The sequence below is a fragment of the Pelobates fuscus genome, chromosome 7, assembly GCF_036172605.1.
Source record: "Pelobates fuscus isolate aPelFus1 chromosome 7, aPelFus1.pri, whole genome shotgun sequence".
NCBI lineage: Eukaryota > Metazoa > Chordata > Amphibia > Anura > Pelobatidae > Pelobates > Pelobates fuscus.
Window position 1 is genome coordinate 74,529,681 of NC_086323.1, and position 20,817 is coordinate 74,550,497.

Below are 20,817 nucleotides of genomic sequence, written 5' to 3' on the forward strand. Positions count from 1 at the left end.
AGTAAAACAATCCCAACCCCCTTTACCCTCATAAATATTAACCCCTTCCCTGCCAGTTGATCCCTGCCTACAGTGATCAAAATACAGATCACAGTATTATACTGTGATCTGATTTTTTTTTTTATCCCTTTTTAAAAATATTTTAAAATTATATATTTTGCTAGCTGGGGTGGGTGGGAGTTATAGGAAATTGGGGAATGTACTGTTATTGCTGCTTACTGCTAGTTAGGGGTTAACAGTAAAAAAAAAGTTTATTAAAAAAATGTAAAAGTGTAAAGAAAGTTTTAAAAAAGTAAAAAAAAATGTATAAGTAAAAAAAAGTTTAAAAACAAGTTTTAAAAGCTAAAAAAGTTTAAAAGAGTTAAAAAATACATAAAAAATGCTCATTACCACTACACCTGGAACAAACTAGCAAAAAAATTATCCCACGCTAAGGTTTAGAAAATAGAAAAAAAGTTTTAATCCAGTACCTGCCCTTTCACTACATACCTGCCAGTCTTCCTCGCACACCTTCCTGGATGGAGTTGGACACTTAACGGAGCAGGCTGCAGAGGGCACAGTGCAAGAGGTGGGCCCATCTGTGAAAGTGGGCAGTACTGATGGTGAGAGGGGCAGGTCTGTACCTAAAGAGGGTGGCTAGACTGGCTGAAAGTCTGCTCCATCAAGGTTGACCATGCATGTAGCTGAAGTTCCCCTGTATAGACCTAGTGTCACGGGTGGCGGTACGGAAACCGAGACCCCAGAGTGCCTAAAGTTCAGAGTAGGAGTCACAGCGTGGAAGTGGATTATCAGGGCCTGGTGCAGGGCAACCACACGCCCTCTGGTGTTGAGCACCAGCGTTTGTGCGGCCACATACCAGGTCCCTGATACAGCTTCTGCGGATCCCAGGAACTTGGAGCTTGGAATTAAGCAGACCTCCCATGAACTGGATAGGGGGACTCTGCTGCAGACATAAGCTGAGATGTATCCAGTACTAGAAACAAGGCAAGGCTAGGATAGTCACCAAACATGAAAACAAGACAGAACTAGTAGAACCCAGAACCAGAGAAGGATAGAAAGCTAAACCCAGAACATGTACACAATACATAAGGGAACATTAACTAAACAGGGGTAGGACAGGACTGTACATGGACTGGGATTACAAAATGAAACAAGACAAGATATAATAGGCAAAACAAGAGGAGACATAACTAAGCACTATATATGTAAAGTATGGGGATTTAGTTACATTATATGATCATACATTGCATAAGCCTGCCACAACGCCCATGTACCCCATATTCGGCAGGTCCTACACTGCCTAATGTTCGCTAAAAGAACCATACTAAACCACAATAGCACTTACCTGCAAGAAAGGGCAGAGACTTTAAACACTGCTGCAGGTCCAGACTGAAACAAAAGGAAAATGGAAAACAAACAGGTGTGGCAACATAAAACAAACATTTAAAGGAAACCTGGACACTGGGAATTCCAGGGACGGATTACAGGAATGAACCCAGAAAACCCAGCATAAGGAAAACCAGACATGGAATAGAAAACTAAACAAGAATTGTAAAAAGAATACTGGATACCAGAAGCCATCACCAGACTGATCCGCAGAACAAGGCATGAAGTGACACATAGTTCCCAATATCTTCCTGCATCTTAATATCTGTCCTATTTTTGCTGAGACAGTACCCCAAAAAGGCAAGGCAAATTCAGGACTGTTAGTATTTATCTTACTACTATACCAGGAGAGAGGCTTAGAAAAAAATATATCTTCCCAGCTCCTGGAATATCCCTAAAAGTAGAAGGAATGAATTAAGGATAGATGCTACTGGAAGTGTAGCCCCATACCAGCTTTGGACAGACTTGGACATGTATGTCATGTTCCTTTCAGATTTAAGGAACTCTACACTAACCCCATTTTTTTTAAAACCTGTGTAGAGATGACCCTCACTTACCTCACTTACGACTTGGTCATAAAACAAATTGCTCAAAAAGTGAGGTTGATCTAGAGAGCATGAACTAAAGAGCAGGTCTATGTTCAGGGAAATTCCTCCAAATATAGACCAGCTCACCAGCACAGGAAATCCCTCTAATGTATGTTCGGAGAAATTCCCTGATCATAGAATACCTCTCAAAGGTGGGGAATACCTCAAATCTTAAATCTGAACAGTCATAAAGCAGTTAAGTTGCAAAGTGAGGTCTACCTGTAAAATAAAAGATACATAAAATTAAAGTGTTACAGTGAGGCATCAGATAAATATAAGAATGATGTATTGGATGAGCTGTAACATAAGAAAACAGTATGTATTTGTTTGTGTGTTTGTTTTTTTAGAAAGTCACGTGGATTTCTTAATTTATTGAAAAATTATATACTTCCACAGGAACATGGATGTCACTTTAAAGACTGGGCTCCCAGCTGGTTCCTATTGTGATGTCATCTCAGGACAAAAAGAAGGAACCAAATGCACTGGAAAACAGATCAGTGTGGGCAATGATGGCTCTGCTCGCTTTCAGATTAGCAATACGTCTGAAGACCCATTCGTTGCAATCCACGTGAATGCAATGTTGTAAATAATACATTATCTAGTACATTATCATTAAGTGTTCTTGCATAGCAAGACCACTTAATGTTATCTCACATATGTATTATTATTATTATTATTATTATTATTATGTGTTATTGCATAGCAAGACCGCAGCCAAATGTACAAGTTGTGATCCAAAAAAAATGTAAACAAACCACAGAATTTGGCTCTATGTCTGTTCAACTATATATCACACATTCATATATGGAACTCCATTTTGTATGAATAAAATCTAAAAAAATTAAGAAATCTTGTTATTTTTCAATTCCAGCATGGCAATTTAACTGTTAATGTCAGAATACTGTTCGGTTTTCCTGCAATAAAAAATACATATTTGTATTCAGAAATGTCTCACGAGTAAAACAGTACCCCCCATGTATAGGTTTTATGGGGTTTTGGAAAGTTACAGGGTCAAATATACGGCTTGTCCATTATTTTATTTTCTACATGGAAATTTGACAGATTAGTTTGCAGTGTCCAGGCTGCCTTTGAGACTGTATGCAGGGGTGTATTAGCCGCGAGGCAAACAAGGCATTTGCCTTGGGCGGCATTTTCCAGGGGGCGGCAAAAAAAGCCGCCCCCAAATGCCCAGGGCAAATGCCTTGTTAGCCTTGCGGCTAACAGACATGCCGGCGGGCTGCTGGGCGATCGGGCGGCACTGCCTGGCGAGGGAGCACTTCCCCTGAGCTGTCTGCTCAGCTCCCTCGCCAGCCGCAGAGTGAGGCTGGGAGGCGGAGCCGGAATATGACGTCATATTCCGGCTCCCAGCCTCACTCTGAGGCGCGCGAGGGAGCTGAGCAGATAGCTCAGGGGAAGTGCTCCCTCGCCGGCCGGCCGCCCGCCAGGCAGTGCCGCCCGATCGCCCAGCAGCCACTGGACCACCAGGGAGGAAGAGACACCCCCTCCCCAGCATTCCCAAAGGTAAGGAGGCTGGGGGGGGGGGGGTGTTAAATAAAAAAAAATGTGTGAAAAATAAATTAAAAAAAAATGTGTGAAAAATAAATTTAAAAAAGTGTGAAAAATAAATAAAAAAAACGTGTTTAAAAAAAATGTGTTAAAAAAAGTGTTAAAAAAAAATTTAAAAAAATGTGTTAAAAAAATAAAAAAAAATGTGTTAAAAATACATTTAAAAAAAATGTGTTAATGTGGGTGGGTGAGTGTGTGTCTGTGTCTGTTAGTGTGTGTGTCTGTTAGTGTGTGTCTGTGTCTGTTAGTGTGTGTGTCTGTTAGTGTGTGTCTGTGTGTGTGTGTGTCTGTTAGTGTGTGTGTGTCAGTGTGTGTGTCTGTTAGTGTGTGTGTGTGTCTGTTAGTGTGTGTCAGTGTGTGTGTCTGTTAGTGTGTCAGTGTGTGTGTCTGTTAGTGTTTGTGTCTGTGTCTGTTAGTGTGTGTGTCTGTGTCTGTTAGTGTGTGTGTGTCTGTTAGTGTGTTTGTGTGTGTGTGTCTGTTAGTGTGTGTGCGTGTGTCTGTGTCTGTTAGTGTGTGTGTGTGTGTCTGTGTCTGTTAGTGTGTGTGTGTCTGTTAGTGTGTGACTGTGTGTGTCTGTTAGTGTGTGTTTGCCTGTGAGTGTGTGTGTATGTCAGTGAGTGTGTGTCTGCTAGTTTGTGTCTGCTAGTGAGTGAGTGTGTGTCTGTTAGTGAGTGTGTTTGTCTGTTAGTGAGTGTGAGTGTGTCTTTTAGTGTGTGTGTGTTTCTGTTAGCGTGTGTGTGTGTGTATTTAGAATGCGGGGCGGGGGGAAAGGTTGGGTGGGGGTAGCGCGGGGGGAGAGGGGGGCGCCTGAGTTTTGTCCTGCCTAGGGCAGCACAAAACCAGGATACACCACTGACTGTATGGCAGCCAAGAAATGAAAATTACCCCCATCATGGCATACCATTTGAAAAAGTAGACATCCCAGGGTATTCAGAATGGGGTATTCCTAGTCTTTTGTAGTAGCCACTTGGGCACAAACCCTAGCCAAAGTTAGTGTTTGGTTTTTGCATTTTTCACATAAAATCTGTACTTTCACTGATAATATTATTGTTAGTATATAGTTTACTGCCCTGAAACACTCCTAGTTCTGTTCAGTGATGTCTCACGAACACTATGGTACCCCCCCATGTATATGTTTTATGAGGTTTTGGATAGTTACAGGGTCATATATACGGCTTATCCATTTATGCTTTTTCACATTGAAATCTGTCAGATTAGTTTGCAGTGTCCAGGCTGCCTTTGAGACCGTATGGCAGCCAAGAAATGAAAATTACCCCCATCATGACATACCATTTGAAAAAGTAGGCATCCCAGGGTATTCAGAATGGGGTATTCCTAGTCTTTTGTAGTAGCCACTTGGGCACAAACCCTAGCCAAAGTTAGCGTTTGTTTTTTTTAGTTTTTTTGCATTTTTCACATAAAATCTGTACTTTCACTGATATTATTGTTAGTATATAGTTTACTGCCCTGAAACACTCCTAGTTCTGTTCATTGATGTCTCACGAGCGCCACAGTACCCCCCCATGTATAGGTTTTATGGGGTTTTTGAAAATTACAGGGTCATATGAGGCTTATCCATATATGCTTTTTCACAATTAAATTTGTCAGATTAGTCTGCTGTGACAAGGCCGCCTTTGAGACCGTATGGCGGTCACAAAATGAAATTTACCCCCATCATGGCATACCATTTGAAAAAGTAGACATCCTATGGTATTCAAAATGGGGTATGCCCAGTATTTTGTAGTAGCCACTTGCGCACAAACACTAGCCAAAATTTGTGTTTGTGGTTTTTTTTGCATTTTTCACATAAAAACTGTAATTTTACTGATAATTTTATTGTCAGTATGTAGTTTACTGCCCTGAAACACTTCTAGTTCTGTTCAGTGATGTCTCACAAGCGCCACGGTACCCCCATGTATAGGTTTTATTGGGTTTTGGAAAGTTACAGGGTCAAATATACGCCTGTCCATTTTTGGTTGTAAACATTGAAAATTGGCAAAGCAATTTTCTGGGCCTATCTTGCCTTTGAGAGAGCATGGCAGCCTGGGTAAAATTATTTTCACTATTATGGCATACCATTTTCAAAAGTAGGCAACCCAGAGTATTTCAAATGGTGCATTTTAAGATGTTTGGTCTAACCACTTTTCACAGGACATTTCCTATTCCTGGTATGAGTTATTGCAACAAAGCCTCACTACTTTTTTTTTAACATTGTCTCCTGATTACAACAGTACCCCCATATACCAGATTTTCTGTTTTTTGGGTAAGTCACAGGGACAAATATATTAGATGTCCATTTGAAAGTTGGAAATTTGGCAAAGTGATTTTCTGGGCCTATCTCGCCTTTGAGAGAGCATGGCAGCCTGGGTAATAACATTTTCACATTATGGCATACCATTTTAAAAAGTAGGCAACCCAGAGTATAACTAATGGCATAATTTGAAATGTTTGGTCTAACCACTTTATCAGAAATGAAGGGCCCACATAGTGGCTATTGTTTTATATGTGCTTTTTCACACACGTACTCACTTTTCACAGGACATTTCATATTCCTGGTATGAGTTTTTGCAACAAAGCCTCACTACTTTTTTTTAACATTGTCTCCTGATTATAACAGTAACCTCATGTATCAGATTTTCTGTTTTTTGGGGAAGTCACAGGGACAAATATATTAGATGTCCATTTGAAAGTTGGAAATTTGGCAAAGTGATTTTCTGGGCCTATCTCGCCTTTGAGAGAGCATAGCAGCCTGGGTAATAACATTTCCACTATTATGGCATACCATTTTCAAAAGTAGGCAACCCAGAGTAGGCAACCCAGAGTACAACAAAATGCAGACCTTGAGATGTTTGGTCTAGCCGTTTTAACAGAAATGTTGGGCCCATGTCACGATATCTACTTTTAGTTTTGTCTTTTTAATCACATAAATTGGATTTTCACTAGAAATTAGTGATGTCGCGAACTGTCCGCCGAACCGTTCGCGAACAATAGCGTGTTTGTGGCGAACGAACATACGCAATTTCCGGTCCGCCCCCTATTCGTCATCATTGAGTGAACTTTGGCCCAGAACCTCACAGTCAGCAGACACATCCTGGGAGGGAGGGTCTGCTGCTGATTGGCTGGAATGTGTCTGCTGACTGTGAGGTTCCGGGCCAAAGTTCACTCAATGATGACGAATAGGGGGCGGACCGGAAATCGCGTATGTTCGTTCACCGCGAACACGCTATTGTTCGCTGGCGAACAGTTCACGAACGGTTCGGCGGACAGTTTGCGACATCTCTACTAGAAATGTCATAATCCTGGTATTAGTTAGTGCACTAAAACCTCAGTATTTTGATTGAACACTGTCTTCTGAATATAACGGGACCCCTACGTATCATTATCTCAGATTCTTTACGATAAGTACAGGGCGAAATATATTAGATGCCCTTTTAGCTTGTAAGTTTGGCAAAGTGATTTGCTGGGCCTATGTGGCTATTCAGAGAGCGTGGCAGCCTGGGTAATAACATTTCCACCGTTATGGCATACCATTTTCAAAAGTAGGCAACCCAGAGTACAACAAATGGCAGACCTTGAGATGTTTGGTCTAGCCATTTCAACAGAAATGCTGGGCCCATGTAGCGATATCTACTTTTAGTTTTGTCTTTTTAATCACATAAATTGGATTTTCACTAGAAATGTCATAATCCTGGTATTAGTTAATGAACTAAAACCTCAGTATTTTGATTGAACACTGTCTTCTTAATATAACGGTACCCCTACGTATCATTATTTCAGATTCTTTACGATAAGTACAGGGCGAAATATATTAGATGCCATTTTAGCGTGTAAGTTTGGCAAAGTGATTTGCCTGGCCTATGTGGCTATTCAGAGAGCATGGCAGCCTGGGTAATAACATTTCCACCATTACGGCATACCATTTTCAAAAGTAGGCAACCCAGAGTACAACAAATGGCAGACCTTGAGATGTTTGGTCTAGTCATTTTATCAGAAATGCTGGGCCCATGTAGCGATATCTACTTTTAGTTTTGTCTTTTTAATCACATAAATTGGATTTTCACTAGAAATGTCATAATCCTGGTATTAGTTAGTGCACTAAAACCTCAGTATTTTGATTGAACACTGTCTTCTGAATATAACGGTAGCCCCACGTATCATTATTTCAGATAAGTAGGAAAGACATAGGCATTGAAAATTGCAATCTGGGTCACGTAGATTGCAATTTTCTTGTACCAAGTCCTAGTTTTCCGGTTCACTAGATAGGGCTGTATGCATTGGTCAGCTAAGTCTACACCCCCCATAAACTTGCTGTAGTCTACAATGCACTTCAGCTTTTCCAGATGCTCAGTGCTACCTCTCACAGACACTGGCACTGTACTTTCATCATGCATTGTAGACAGCATGTATACATCCTTCCTATCTGTGAAACGAAGGGCAAGCAACTCATCCTGGCGGAGGGCTGAAGAGGAACCTCTACTACTTCTGCCTCTTGCCAGGGTTTGGGGGAAACCCCTGCGATTCTTCCTCACTGTGCCACAGGCTAGGGTTTCAAAGTAATATACATTTTTAAATAACTGTATACTGGTATAATAATTGTCAACCCATAGCCTATATCCCTTATTTAACAAGGGAAGGATTAGATCCCAAACAATCTTTCCACTTGTACCCACAGAATCAGGGCATCCTGGTGAGTCAAGATGGCTATCTTTCCCCTGGTAAATGCGAAACGCCCCTGTGTAACCAGTACAGGATTCGCATAATTTTTAAAATTTAACGCCATATCGGGACCGCTTAGATGGAATGTATTGCTTAAATATTGCTTTTTTTTTATTACTAAAAATATATATTTAAATAAAAATACATTCACACCCACACACACAGCACCCAGACACACACAGTACTCAGACACACACAGCACCCTCAGACACACACACAGCACCCTCAGACACACACACAGCACCCTCAGACACACACACAGCACCCTCAGACACACACAGCACCCCCAGACACACACAGCACCCCCAGACACATACAGCACCCCCAGACACACATACAGCACCCCCAGACACACACACAGCACCCTCAGACACACACAGCACCCAGACACACACAGCACCCAGACACACACAGCACTCAGACACACACACAGCACTCGGACACACACAGCACCCTCAGACTCACACAGCACCCCCTGACACACACAGCACCCCCAGACACACACAACACCATCACTCACACACAGCACCCTCAGACACACAGCACCCTCGCTCACACACACAGCACCCTTGCACACACACATATACAGCACACTCCCACACATATACAGCACACACACACACACACACACATATATATATATATATATATATATATATAATATATAAAATAACCCTCAGTGAGTTAACAGACAAAGAAAATTAGAAACCTAGAATGTGACGGCAGATAAAAACACCCTCACACACAGCACCCCTCTTACATACAATACGTTCAAATCAGTGGCGTACACACAACCCATGGGGCCCCGGTGCGAAAACTGATCTGTGGCCCCCCCCCCCCCCGCTTACTCTGCGCGGGCTGGGGCCGCAACACATTGCGGGCGGGCACCTGGTCCCGTGCGACCGCGGTATGTACGCCAGTGCATGCATAAACACATACACTTAAAGGACCACTACAGACACCCAGATCAAATCAGCTCAATGAAGTGGTCTGGGTGCCAGGTCTCTCTAGTTTTAACCCTGCAGCTGAAAACAGCAGTTTCAGAGAAACTGCTATGTTTCACTGAGGGTTAATCCATCTCTAGTGGCTGTCTCATTGACAGCCGCTAGAGGATTTTCTGCGATTCTCACTGTGAAAATCACAGTGAGAAGACGCTGAACGTCCATAGGAAAGCATTGAGTAATGCTTTCCTATATGGGCGGTTTGAATGCGCGCGTGGCTCTTGCCACGCATGTGCATTCGGAGCTGAGAGGCGGATCGGGACGGAGAGATCCCCAGCGCCAAGGGAGCCCGGCGCTGGAGAAAGGTAAGTGCTTTAGACACACACACACACACTCTCATGAACAGACGCACACATTTACTGACAGACGCACACAAACATACTCAGTAACAGACACACACACTAACACTAACACACTCTAAAACTAACACACTCACTAACACAATCACTCACACTAACACACTCACTAACACACTCACTAACACTCACTCACTCACACTCACTCACTCACTAACACACTCACTCACTAACACACACAAACTAACACAAACTAACACTAACACACTCACTAACATACACTAACACACACACACTCACTAACACACTCACTAACACAATCACTCACACAATCACTCTCACTAACACACTCACTAACACACTCACTCTAACACACTCACACTAACACACTCACACTAACACACTCACACTAACACACTCACACTAACACACTCACACTAACACACTCACACTAACACTAACACACTCACTAACACACTCTCTCACTAACACACACTAACACAAACTAACACTAACACACTCACTAACACACTCACTAACACTAACACACTCACTAACACTAACACACTCACATTAACACACTCACTAACACACACACTCACTCACTAACACTCACACACTCACTAACACACTCACATTAACACACTCACTAACACACTCACTAACACTAACACACTCACATTAACACACTCACTAACACACTCACTAACACTAACACACTCACATTAACACTAACACACTCACTAACACACTCTCTCACTAACACACACACACACTAACACAAACTAACACTAACACACTCACTAACACACTCACATTAACACACTCACATTAACACACTCACTAACACACACACTCACTCACTCACTAACACTAACACACTCACATTAACACACTCACTAACACTAACACACTCACTAACACTAACACACTCACTAACACTAACACACTCACTAACACACTCACTCACACACTCACTCACACTCTCACTAACACACTCACTAACACTAACACACTCACTAACACTAACTAACACTAACACACTCACATTAACACACTCACATTAACACACTCACTAACACTCTCACTAACACTCTCACTAACACTCTCACTAACACTCTCACTAACACACTCACTCACTACCACTCTCACTAACACTAACACACACACACACTCACTAACACACTCACTAACACTAACACACTCACTAACACACACTCACACACACTCACTAACACACTCACTAAACACACACACACGTTTTTTCTGTTTTTTTTTTTAAATTTAATCCCCCCAGCCTCCTTACCTGTGTGAGAGCTGGGGGGATTCCCTGGGGTCCAGTGGTGTTGCTGGTCACCCGGCTGGCGGGCGCGCGAGGGAGCACTGTCCCCTGGGTGCTCCCTCTTCAGCTCCCTCGCGCGCCGCGTACTGATACCGGAGCCGGAAGATGACGTCATCTTCCGGCTCCGGTTTCAGTGCGGTGCGCGAGGGAGCTGAAGAGGGAGCACCCAGGGGACAGTGCTCCCTCGCGCGCCCGCCAGCCGGGTGACAGCAGGGCCAGCCTCGGGGGGCCCGGAGGTGGCCGGCTCCTGGGCCCCCAGCAGAAGAGGCTGGCCCTATGGGTACATACCGGGTCGCAGGGGCGGCCGGGCCCCCTGGTGGGCCGGGCCCGGTCGCAGCCGTGACCCCTGCGACCCTGGTATGTACGCCACTGGTTCAAATCTATATACATATACACACACACACACACTACAGCACCCCTCACACTGCACCACTACACACATTACGCTCCAGATACACACTAGATCCCTTACCCTATATGCACTCTTAATCCTCTACATACACACACAATCTCCTATACACACTCTGGGTCCTTTACACAGTAGATCTCCTACACACACACACACTGCACCCACAGACACACACAGCACCCAGACACACACAGCACCCAGACACACACAGCACCCTCAGACACACACAGCACCCTCAGACACACACAGCACCCAGACACACACAGCACCCTCAGACACACACACTACATTCCTTGTCAGCAAACACATACAACATTCTCTAAACACACCCTCTCTACAACCCCTACACACAGGGGAGGGCTGGCAGCCTTAGGCCTGGGGGGCAAAACCAGTCAAGTGGCCCATTGCGCCACCCCCCCATGTGACATCACAATGCCCCACCCATATGATCTGCCATATGAACTAACGCCAGTGATGCACACAGTGTGTGTTTACATTAAAAAGCCTGCAGGGACCAGCTATAGACACCAGAACCACTTCATTAAGCTATAGTGTCCCTTTAATGTGAGGTAAATTATAGATTAGTGTCACTAATAATATACTAGATTGCCTACTTACAATTGGATGAGGATGATGATGGGCTGCAGTTTGGCTCCACTGGTCTGGTGTAGAACAGGACCTCTGGAGGCTGTTTGCAACTGTGGTCACAAAATTCAACGTTCTGGGAGAATTGGAAGCAGCTCCATTTTTTGGGGGCCTCTTACACAGCTCAAGGTCTGGGCTCCAGTGCCTGACGGTGAGTATGCCCATAAGGCCCACTCATAAGTCCACTTATATGTTCCACCCACCCATGAGCTCGCTCACAGGGAGTGGAGTGTGTAGGGGATGTGTTATGTGTTATCTAATATGTGTGCTTATGGTATGTAGTGTATAGGGATACCAGTTTGTGCAGGTGATGCAGTGTGTTTGTGTGTAGTGGAACAGTGTGTATTTGTGTATAAGGGATGTATTATGTGTTTCTGGTTGTGTGTGAGGGATGCATTGTGTGAATCTGTGTTTGTATGCATAAGGGATGCAAGGTGTGTGTCTGTATGTGTGTGCATTGAGTGTAAGAGATGCATTGTGTTTCTGTGTGTATGTAAGAAAAACAGTGTGTGTGTTTGCATGTGTGTGTAAGGGTTTGCAGTGTATGTTTCTGTGTATGTGTGCAAATGATGCATTGTCTTTGTGTGTAAGGGTTGCATTGTGTGTGTGTGTGTAATGGATGCATTGTGTGTTTCTCTGTGTGTAAGGGAAGCCTGTTCTGTTTCTGTGTATGTATAGGGATGCATTGTGTGTTTCTGTGTATGTATAGGGATGCATTGTGTGTTTCTGTGTATGTATAGGGATGCATTGTGTGTTTCTGTGTATGTATAGGGATGCATTGTGTGTGTGTGTGTGTGTGTGCGCATAGTGTTAAAGAGCTCCCTGTCTTGCCCCCTGTCCTATAGAGCTGTCCCTTCTGTCCCTTAGAGCTCTCCCCTGCCCCTTAGTGGTCTCTCCTCTCCCCCACCCTCCCCTAGCGGTCTCTTCTCACACTCACCCACCCTCCCTGTGCTCTTCTCATCCCCCCTCCACCCTCCCTGTGTTCTTCTCACTCCTCCCTCTGTGTGTTCTCACCCCCCCCCTGTGTTCTTCTTACCATCCCTCCTCCCTGTGTTCTTCTTACTCCCCCCCTTGTTCTTCTTACCCCCTTCTTCTTATTACTCCCTTCTTCTTCTTACCCCCCTTCTTCTTCTTACCCCCCTTCTTCTTTTTACTCCCCCCTCTTCTTCTTACTCCCCCCTCTTCTTCTTACTCCCCCTTCTTCTTCTTACCCCCTCTTCTAATTACTCCCCACTCTTGTTCTTACTCCCCCCTTCTTCTTCTTACCCCCCTCTTTTTCTTATCTCCCCTTCTTCTTACTCCCCCCTCTTATTATCCCCCCTCCCCTCTTCTTACTCCCTCTCTTCCCTCTTCTTACTCCCCCCGCCCCTCTTACTCCCCCCTCCCCTCTTCTTACTCCCCCTCCCCTCTTCTTACTCCCCCTCCCCTCTTCTTACTCCCCCCCCTCTTCTTACTCTCCCCCCCTCCTTCCCCTCCCCTCTTCTTACTCTCCCCCCCTCCCTCCCCTCTTCTTACTCTCCCCCCCTCCCTCCCCTCTTCTTACTCTCCCCCCTCCCTCCCCTCTTCTTACTCTCCCCCCCTCCCTCCCCTCTTCTTACTCTCCCCCCCTCCCTCCCCTCTTCTTACTCTCCCCCCTCCCTCCCCTCTTCATACTCTCCCCCCCTCCCCTCTTCTTACTCTCCCCCCCCTCCCCTTACTCTCCCCCCCTCCCCTCTTCTTACTCTCCCCCCCTCCCTCCCCTCTTCTTACTCTCCCCCCTCCCTCCCCTCTTCTTACTCTCCCCCCCTCCCTCCCTCCCTCCCCTCTTCTTACTCTCCCCCCCTCCCTCCCCTCTTCTTACTCTCCCCCCCCTCCCTCCCCTCTTCTTACTCTCCCCCCTCCCTCCCTCCCTCCCCTCTTCTTACTCTCCCCCCCTCCCTCCCCTCTTCTTACTCTCCCCCCCTCCCTCCCCTCTTCTTACTCTCCCCCCCTCCCTCCCCTCTTCTTACTCTCCCCCCCTCCCTCCCTCCCCTCTTCTTACTCTCCCCCCCTCCCTCCCTCCCCTCTTCATACTCTCCCCCCCCTCTTCTTACTCTCCCCCCCCCCTCCCTCCCCTCTTCTTACTCTCCCCCCCTCCCCTCTTTTTACTCTCTCCCCCCCTCCCCTCTTTTTACTCTCTCCCCCCCCCCTTCTTCTTACCCCCTCCCCTGTAGGTGGCCGAGCTGCACTCCGGTCCGCGGTCCCGGCCGGAGTGATAGGAAGGTGCTCAGTGTGCACCTTCCTGTCAGTCCGGCCGGGTACAGGAAACAGAAACTCCTGTTCCGCGCGGAACAGGAGTTTCTGTTTCCTGTACCCGGCCGGACTGACAGGAAGTGCACACTCAGTGTGCACCTTCCCATCACTCCGGCCGGGACCGCGGACCGGAGTGCAGCTCGGCCACCTACAGGGGAGGGGAGGGAGGGAAAAGCTGCTGCAGCCGTCTGAGCGCTCTTTACAGAGCGCTCGGCGGCTGCAGCATTTAAAGGGCCGGCCCGCCGCGGCCGGTCCTAAAAGAATTTCGGGCGGCCTGGGGGGCAATTGCCTCCCTGCCCCCCGGCCCAGCCCGCCCCTGCCTACACACACTACGTCACCTATACACACACACTACAGCCCGTGTGCACACACTCGCTAAATCCCCTATAACACTATGCCCCCTATACACACACTCTCTACAGCCCCTAGCCACACATATTACACCACAAACACAAATGAAATTGACCTATTTACTCAATACCACACCACACTCTACACACACGCAATCACACAAGCAGGCTCCAAACATATGCACCATGCATTTTCCTGGCCCTTTTGTCCACTGGTATCCCACTTGAGGAGACACCAGAGACAATTTAAAAGCAAACACAGCGCAAGCATGTTAATAAATTTGGGAAAAGAACTCTCTAGAAGAGTGGGAATACCAGGAGCTGGCTAGGTGACTAATGGCTAAAATACTACTAAATAGAGAATAAAAATATAAAAATATAAATATATGGTACTATGCCTTTAAATCTGGAATAGACAAAGTATCCCTATAAATGTGCAAAAATGTGAATAAAGGTGCTATGAGTGAAGATCTCAAATAAACGGGATATCCCTTGAAATGTGCAAAAATACAAAGAGAATGCTGCTATACCTTTAAATATCCTTTAAGAATGTGCAGTCATGCAAAGCAGTGCTATATAGGGGGGGGGGGGGGGGGGAAGAAAAAAATGTGTGTATATATATTTTTTTAAACTGGATCACTTCATATAAAAAATGCCAGTTTATTGAATATATTAAAATAACTTTGGAGAAGGTAAATATAATAAAAATACAGGCCACACTAGATTCAGAAATGCATTACCAGACTGATGCATTGAAAAATAACAGCAAGGACCTTCGGATTGTTAAGGATGGATACGGATTGTGATGATTCAATATACAGCTGCCGGTGAGGATGGCTTGTGTCTGTGAGCACGTCCCGAGCAGGAGCCTTACTTCAGGGGACGTGCAGGACAGATGCGTCTGATCCCGTGTGTTGCTAGGACGCCTGTCTTACGCGTTTCGTAGGGAATGGGCCCTACTTCATCAGAGACATAATAGTGTCTAGTGCTTCAGTTCTTCTTTATATACATTGCCTAATTATCAATCATACGTTTAGGTGTTTAAACCAATATATTCTATACTAATAAAAACAGTATTTGTACCTGCATAAAATGATACATACATATATATAAAATGCAAATCATTGCCACTAGGGTAAAAGCAATATTTATAAAGTCTCATAAAATGTAGACAAATACATAAGACCGGTAAATGCAAAAATACATAAAAGCAATATATAAATGTTCCAAATGAAAGTAACATATATAATGAATTAATTAGAGATGATGAAATGCTGGACATAAATTGGTATATATACATGAAGATAGGTGGATAAAATCATAATGGTATATTGACTACATATGGATAACCAATACTAGATAGGTACCATATAGGTATAGTGTGAATCCATCCTTCTAGGAGAAAACAGGAGAAACATAATAATTAATGATAAATAATACTGGATACTTAATGCATATGAAAAATAAATAAAATATATATAATACATATATGTGACGAAGTGCCCTTCGCCACTTTGTCCTGGAGAGGCCTGCTTGCCTGCCTCCTCCCCTGCGACTATGGTCCTGGACTGTATTGCACCTTAAACACTATATTCGGGCATATGGATTTGTATTAGGCTGACTCTAGCCCTTTAACTATGCTGTAGGTCTGGACTGCTAATATAACCGAACAGCCGGGGGATTTATACAAATATATTGTATGGGAATACCATTACTGGAGAATGCAGCCGTTCATATGATTTCATATGAATTCTTTGTGCTCTGAATAGGTGGCCGCCATTTCGGGACTTTACACGTGTTCGCGGCCATCTTGCGCACGAACAGCGGTGTTTGCCTGTAAACGCATGGAACTAAAATCGGATACGCAAACAGGCGAACACCGCTGAGACCTCCATACACCCAGAACTTCGTACGGAAACTACCGAACAACCGGCTGTTCGGTAGTTATACTTAACTTGGTATGGTGATTCTAGCGATCATGGAGATGCGAATGGATGGCAAGATTTTCGTATCTTTTTACCGTGCGAACAGAGACCGACCGCAAGGCCAAAACTCATGGAACTATTTTCGGCTAGTTGGTCTGTGCGGTCGGTCAAAAATTTGGAACTCTGTATCTCCCGAACCATTCATCCGAATGGGCTAATTTTTGGATATATTGTCCCCCTGAATAAGAGCTATCCAGCGGTGCCGGATTTACCCCTTGGTTTTGGGGTACATCCAGAACTTGAGTAAAAATGTGGACACTATAATTATGTTATGTGGTTATCTGAGGGGAGGAGACGTGGGGGTGTTACCATACGTATGATTGGTTATTTTCATCCTCCCCCTGGGAGTGTCCTGTGTGTACCTTGTCCTAATAAAAAGCAGGCTGGGTGTTCCAGTCCTCAGTTCATCTTGACCCTTCAAAACGTAGCCTTGTCTCGTTATTGGAGGGAATTGCTGTATCACACTGGGGATTGCTATGCTCTGCATATTCCCCTGAGCTTAATCACTTAGCTCTTTTAAGAGCTTGTCCTGTTACGCTCTCCTGGAGGAGAGGTCTTCCCCACACGGTCCTGGAGGACAGAAGCCGATCCAGGGTGGAAGGAAGACGGCGCGGCTCCAGTTAAGCTACGGCGGTTGTGGAGCCTGCGGTGGTTGTGGGGTCGTCTGCAGTACTTGGAGTCCTCTGTGAGCGCTAGGAGCATCCATCAACGGAGCTCCGTTACAATATATATATATATATATATATATATATATATATATATATATATATACAAAATAATAATAAATAATAAATAAATAATCCCTGGTGGTGGTCTGTAACTATAAATAAAGATGGAGAGAGAAAAAAAAGGGGCCTATAAATAAAGATGGAGAGAAATAAAAAGAAAAAAAAGAAAAAAAAAAGGGGACTATAAATAAAGATGGAGAGAAAAAAAAGGGGGACTATAAATAAAGCTGGAGAGAAAAAAAAAGGGGGACTATAAATAAAGATGGAGAGAAAAAAAGGGGGACTATAAATAAAGCTGGAGAGAAAAAAAAGAAAAAAAAAGAAAAAAAAGAAAAAAAATAGGGACTATAAATAAAGATGGAGAAAGAAAAATAAAAACAAAAAAAAATAAGAAATTAAAATTTAATAAAAATGACCAATGGGGAGAAAATGATTAATGAACAGCTGGACAAAAATAATATTGAGAAAATGATCAATGAACAGCTGGACAAAAATAATATTATAGGAAGGCATTAAGCTCAAAATCTACATTGAGTCCCTTAGGGACCAAAGTCCCTAACTTAAAAATCCACGTAGCTTCTGTCTGATCTAGAGCCTTATCAATGCTACCTCCTCTCCAGTGGGTATTCACTTTCTCAATAGGCATAAATGCAAGTCCTCTAGGGTCTCCCCCATGTATCTCTTTAAAGTGCTTGGAAAGATTATGCGTTGGAAGTCCCTTCTTAATATTTCTAATGTGTTCAGCAATACGTATTTTGAGGGGTCTTTTTGTACGTCCAATATATTGTTGTGGTCATGGACATGTTATTAAATAGATGACTCCTGATGTAGTACAGTCCATGTTGGTCTTGATATCATATTCCTCTTGAGTAGTGAGGGATTTAAATCCAGTGGTTGTGTCTTCTAATGATGGATTATTTCTACATGCTAGACACTTCTTGCATCTTGTGAAGCCACTGATGGTACCTTGATCCAAATCAGCACTTTCAGATTTAGTGGTCGGTGCCAACATAAGTTGCAGGTTGGGTGCCCTAGTAAAAATAATCTGAGGTTGATTGTCGAGGAATTTAGATAGCGTTGGATCATTCTTAAGGATCCCCCAGTGCTTCCTTAGTGTCTTCTGTATTGTATGAAATTGATGATTATATTTAGTGATAAATATGCTTGCGCTGCGCAGAACAAATTCAGGGCCTTTTTCGAATGCCAGAGCTCTTCAGCGGGGCTCTGCGCGTTGAACTAACATGCTCACTTTGAGAGGGGGCGTGCTTGTCATTAGTGATGACAAAACACACCCTCTCTGGTCCCGCCCCCTTCTTAGGGGGCCGCTCTGATTAAATGCCTTCATATGATGTAATAATGGAGTAGCACATCTCTACTCACAAGAGCTTACAATCTAAGAGTTGTTTTGGCCAAGAGATGAAAAAGCATATTCAACCAGATGCTTTGCAGATACATCAATAGTGTAGATGTGAAAAGAAAACAAAGGTATGCAATGAGCAAAACCTAGATGTTGCTGAGATAAGAAAGACAGAAATTATGCAACATTGTTTATAAAATATGTGGCTAAGGAAAAAGGTGAGAATTAATTGAGAGTTAGTGTTATATTGGTTTATTATATAATATACAGAGTGTGCATCTAGCTTGGAGCATTTTTTTTAAATATTGGAGCAAAACTAATGTAGTAAAAGAATATAAGGAGCGAATTGAACTTGCAGGAGGAGGGGGGAGGGGGGGAGGAGGGGGAGGGGGGAGGGGGGAGGAGGGATGGGGGGAGGAGGGGGGGAGAAGAGGGGGACGGGGGGAGGGAGAAGAGGGAGAAGAGGGAGGGGGGGGAGATTGACATCCATCACACACTCAATGCACCCCTTACAGATGCACACAATGCATCCCGTACATACACAGAAACACCCCTTGCAGCCCTTACACATACAAACACAGATTCACACAATGCATTCCTTACACACATCAGGACATCCTCCTGTGAACAAACTCATTGGGGGAACATGAAGGTGGACCCTGGGAGCCAGACCTTGAGCTGTGTAAAGGGCGTTAAAAAAATGGAGCTGCTTCCCGTTCTCCCAGAACATTGATTTTTGTGACCAGTTACAAACAGCCTCCAGAGAGCCTGTTCTACACCAGACCAGTGGAGCCAGACTGCAGCTAGACCCATCATCATCCTCATATGGTTGTAAGTAGGCAATCTAGTATATTATTCGTGGCACTAATCTCTAATTTACCTCACATTAAAGAACCACTTCAGCGTAATGTATTGGTTCTGGTGTCTATAGCCTGTCCCTGCAGGCCTTTTAATGTAAACACGGCAGCACTTGCGCTAGTTAACATGGCAGATCATATGGGTGGGGCATTGTGATGTCATATGGTGGGGGGGAGTGGCAATACCAATACTCTAACAAGCCTTAACAAAATGCAGCTACTCGTGTGCATCTGTGAGTTCTGGTGCAGCTGAAGTGATGCAATTTGTTTACATTAATTCTGGTGTCCTTGGCATTCTCATTCTATTCTTTGATGTCCTTGACCTTGGCTATCCCTTACTATTCTACCTGTTCTCAGGTTACTAATATTTTAACTTCACTACAGGCATTGTTATAATTGGTGGTAGAGTCACCTGATTGACAGCCTGGGAGGTTTTCTTACACTTATCTTAGCTCCACAGAGATAACAGAACACTGTCTACATCTCATTGAGAAGCATAGAAAAGGTGCGATTGCATGTTTTTTTTTTTCAAATACCCCCAAAGAAAACATGCAGAAAAAAATATACCCTTGTCTTCTTTGGGAGTGTATCTACTATACTTAGCAGTTAAAAGAAAACTTTGGAGTAAAATAGAGAACCAGTTTCCTGTGACTAAAATTTAATATAATGGGATTACCCACAGAAAATGTAATAATATTTCTCTTGCCAATACTGAGCATTATTATGTGGTATATATACTGTATGTTACTATTATTTAGTCTGTTGTTTCAGTAGTAAACACTACCAGACTTCTACCAGAGCTCCATATATTGGGCATGTGCATGGGGAAAATTTTCGGTTCGATTTGGGACTTCGGGACTTCAGCAACTTCGCAACTTGACACTTTGGGACTTCTCTTGCAGCTGCTTAGTAGATAACTCCCTGATTCCCACGGTATTAGGGAGTTATCTACCAAAGAGCTGAAAGACCTAAATTGGTCTTTCAGCCAAATTTACTAATACTAAGTAAAAATGATTTAGTATTGGTAAATTTTGCCCCTACTCGCTATACCGCGAGTAGGAGCATGTCTAGTAAACAGTGAGCATGCCCCTAATCGCAGTATAGCGTGTAGGGGCATAATTTACTAATACTAAGTAAGGTTTACTTAGTATTAGTAAATTTGGCTGAAAGACTAATTAAGGTCTTTCAGCCTTTTAGCAGATAACTCCCTAATACTGTGGGAATTGGGGAGTTATCTACTTATTCATCCCTGTCATTACATTGACCGGCTAAGTAAATTACATTTTATATGAATATATGTCACTTGATTGTTGTAAGTGTT

At 43.9% G+C, this 20,817-nt stretch overlaps 1 protein-coding gene across 2 annotated transcripts in view; it reads left to right on the plus strand.

Annotated features, from left to right (window-relative positions):
* Positions 1–20,817, plus strand: part of LOC134567926 (pancreatic alpha-amylase-like) — a 66,891-nt gene that overhangs the window by 21,615 nt on the left and 24,459 nt on the right. Inside the window, exon 10 of one of the 2 annotated variants that reach the window (XM_063426078.1) lies at positions 2,370–2,596. The exons of the other annotated variant lie outside the window; for it this stretch is intronic. Within the exon in view, the coding sequence (XP_063282148.1) occupies positions 2,370–2,559 (190 nt within the window). The 3' untranslated portion in view covers positions 2,560–2,596. Of the gene's footprint in view, positions 1–2,369; positions 2,597–20,817 lie in introns of those variants that run through there. 2 annotated transcript variants of the gene reach the window in all.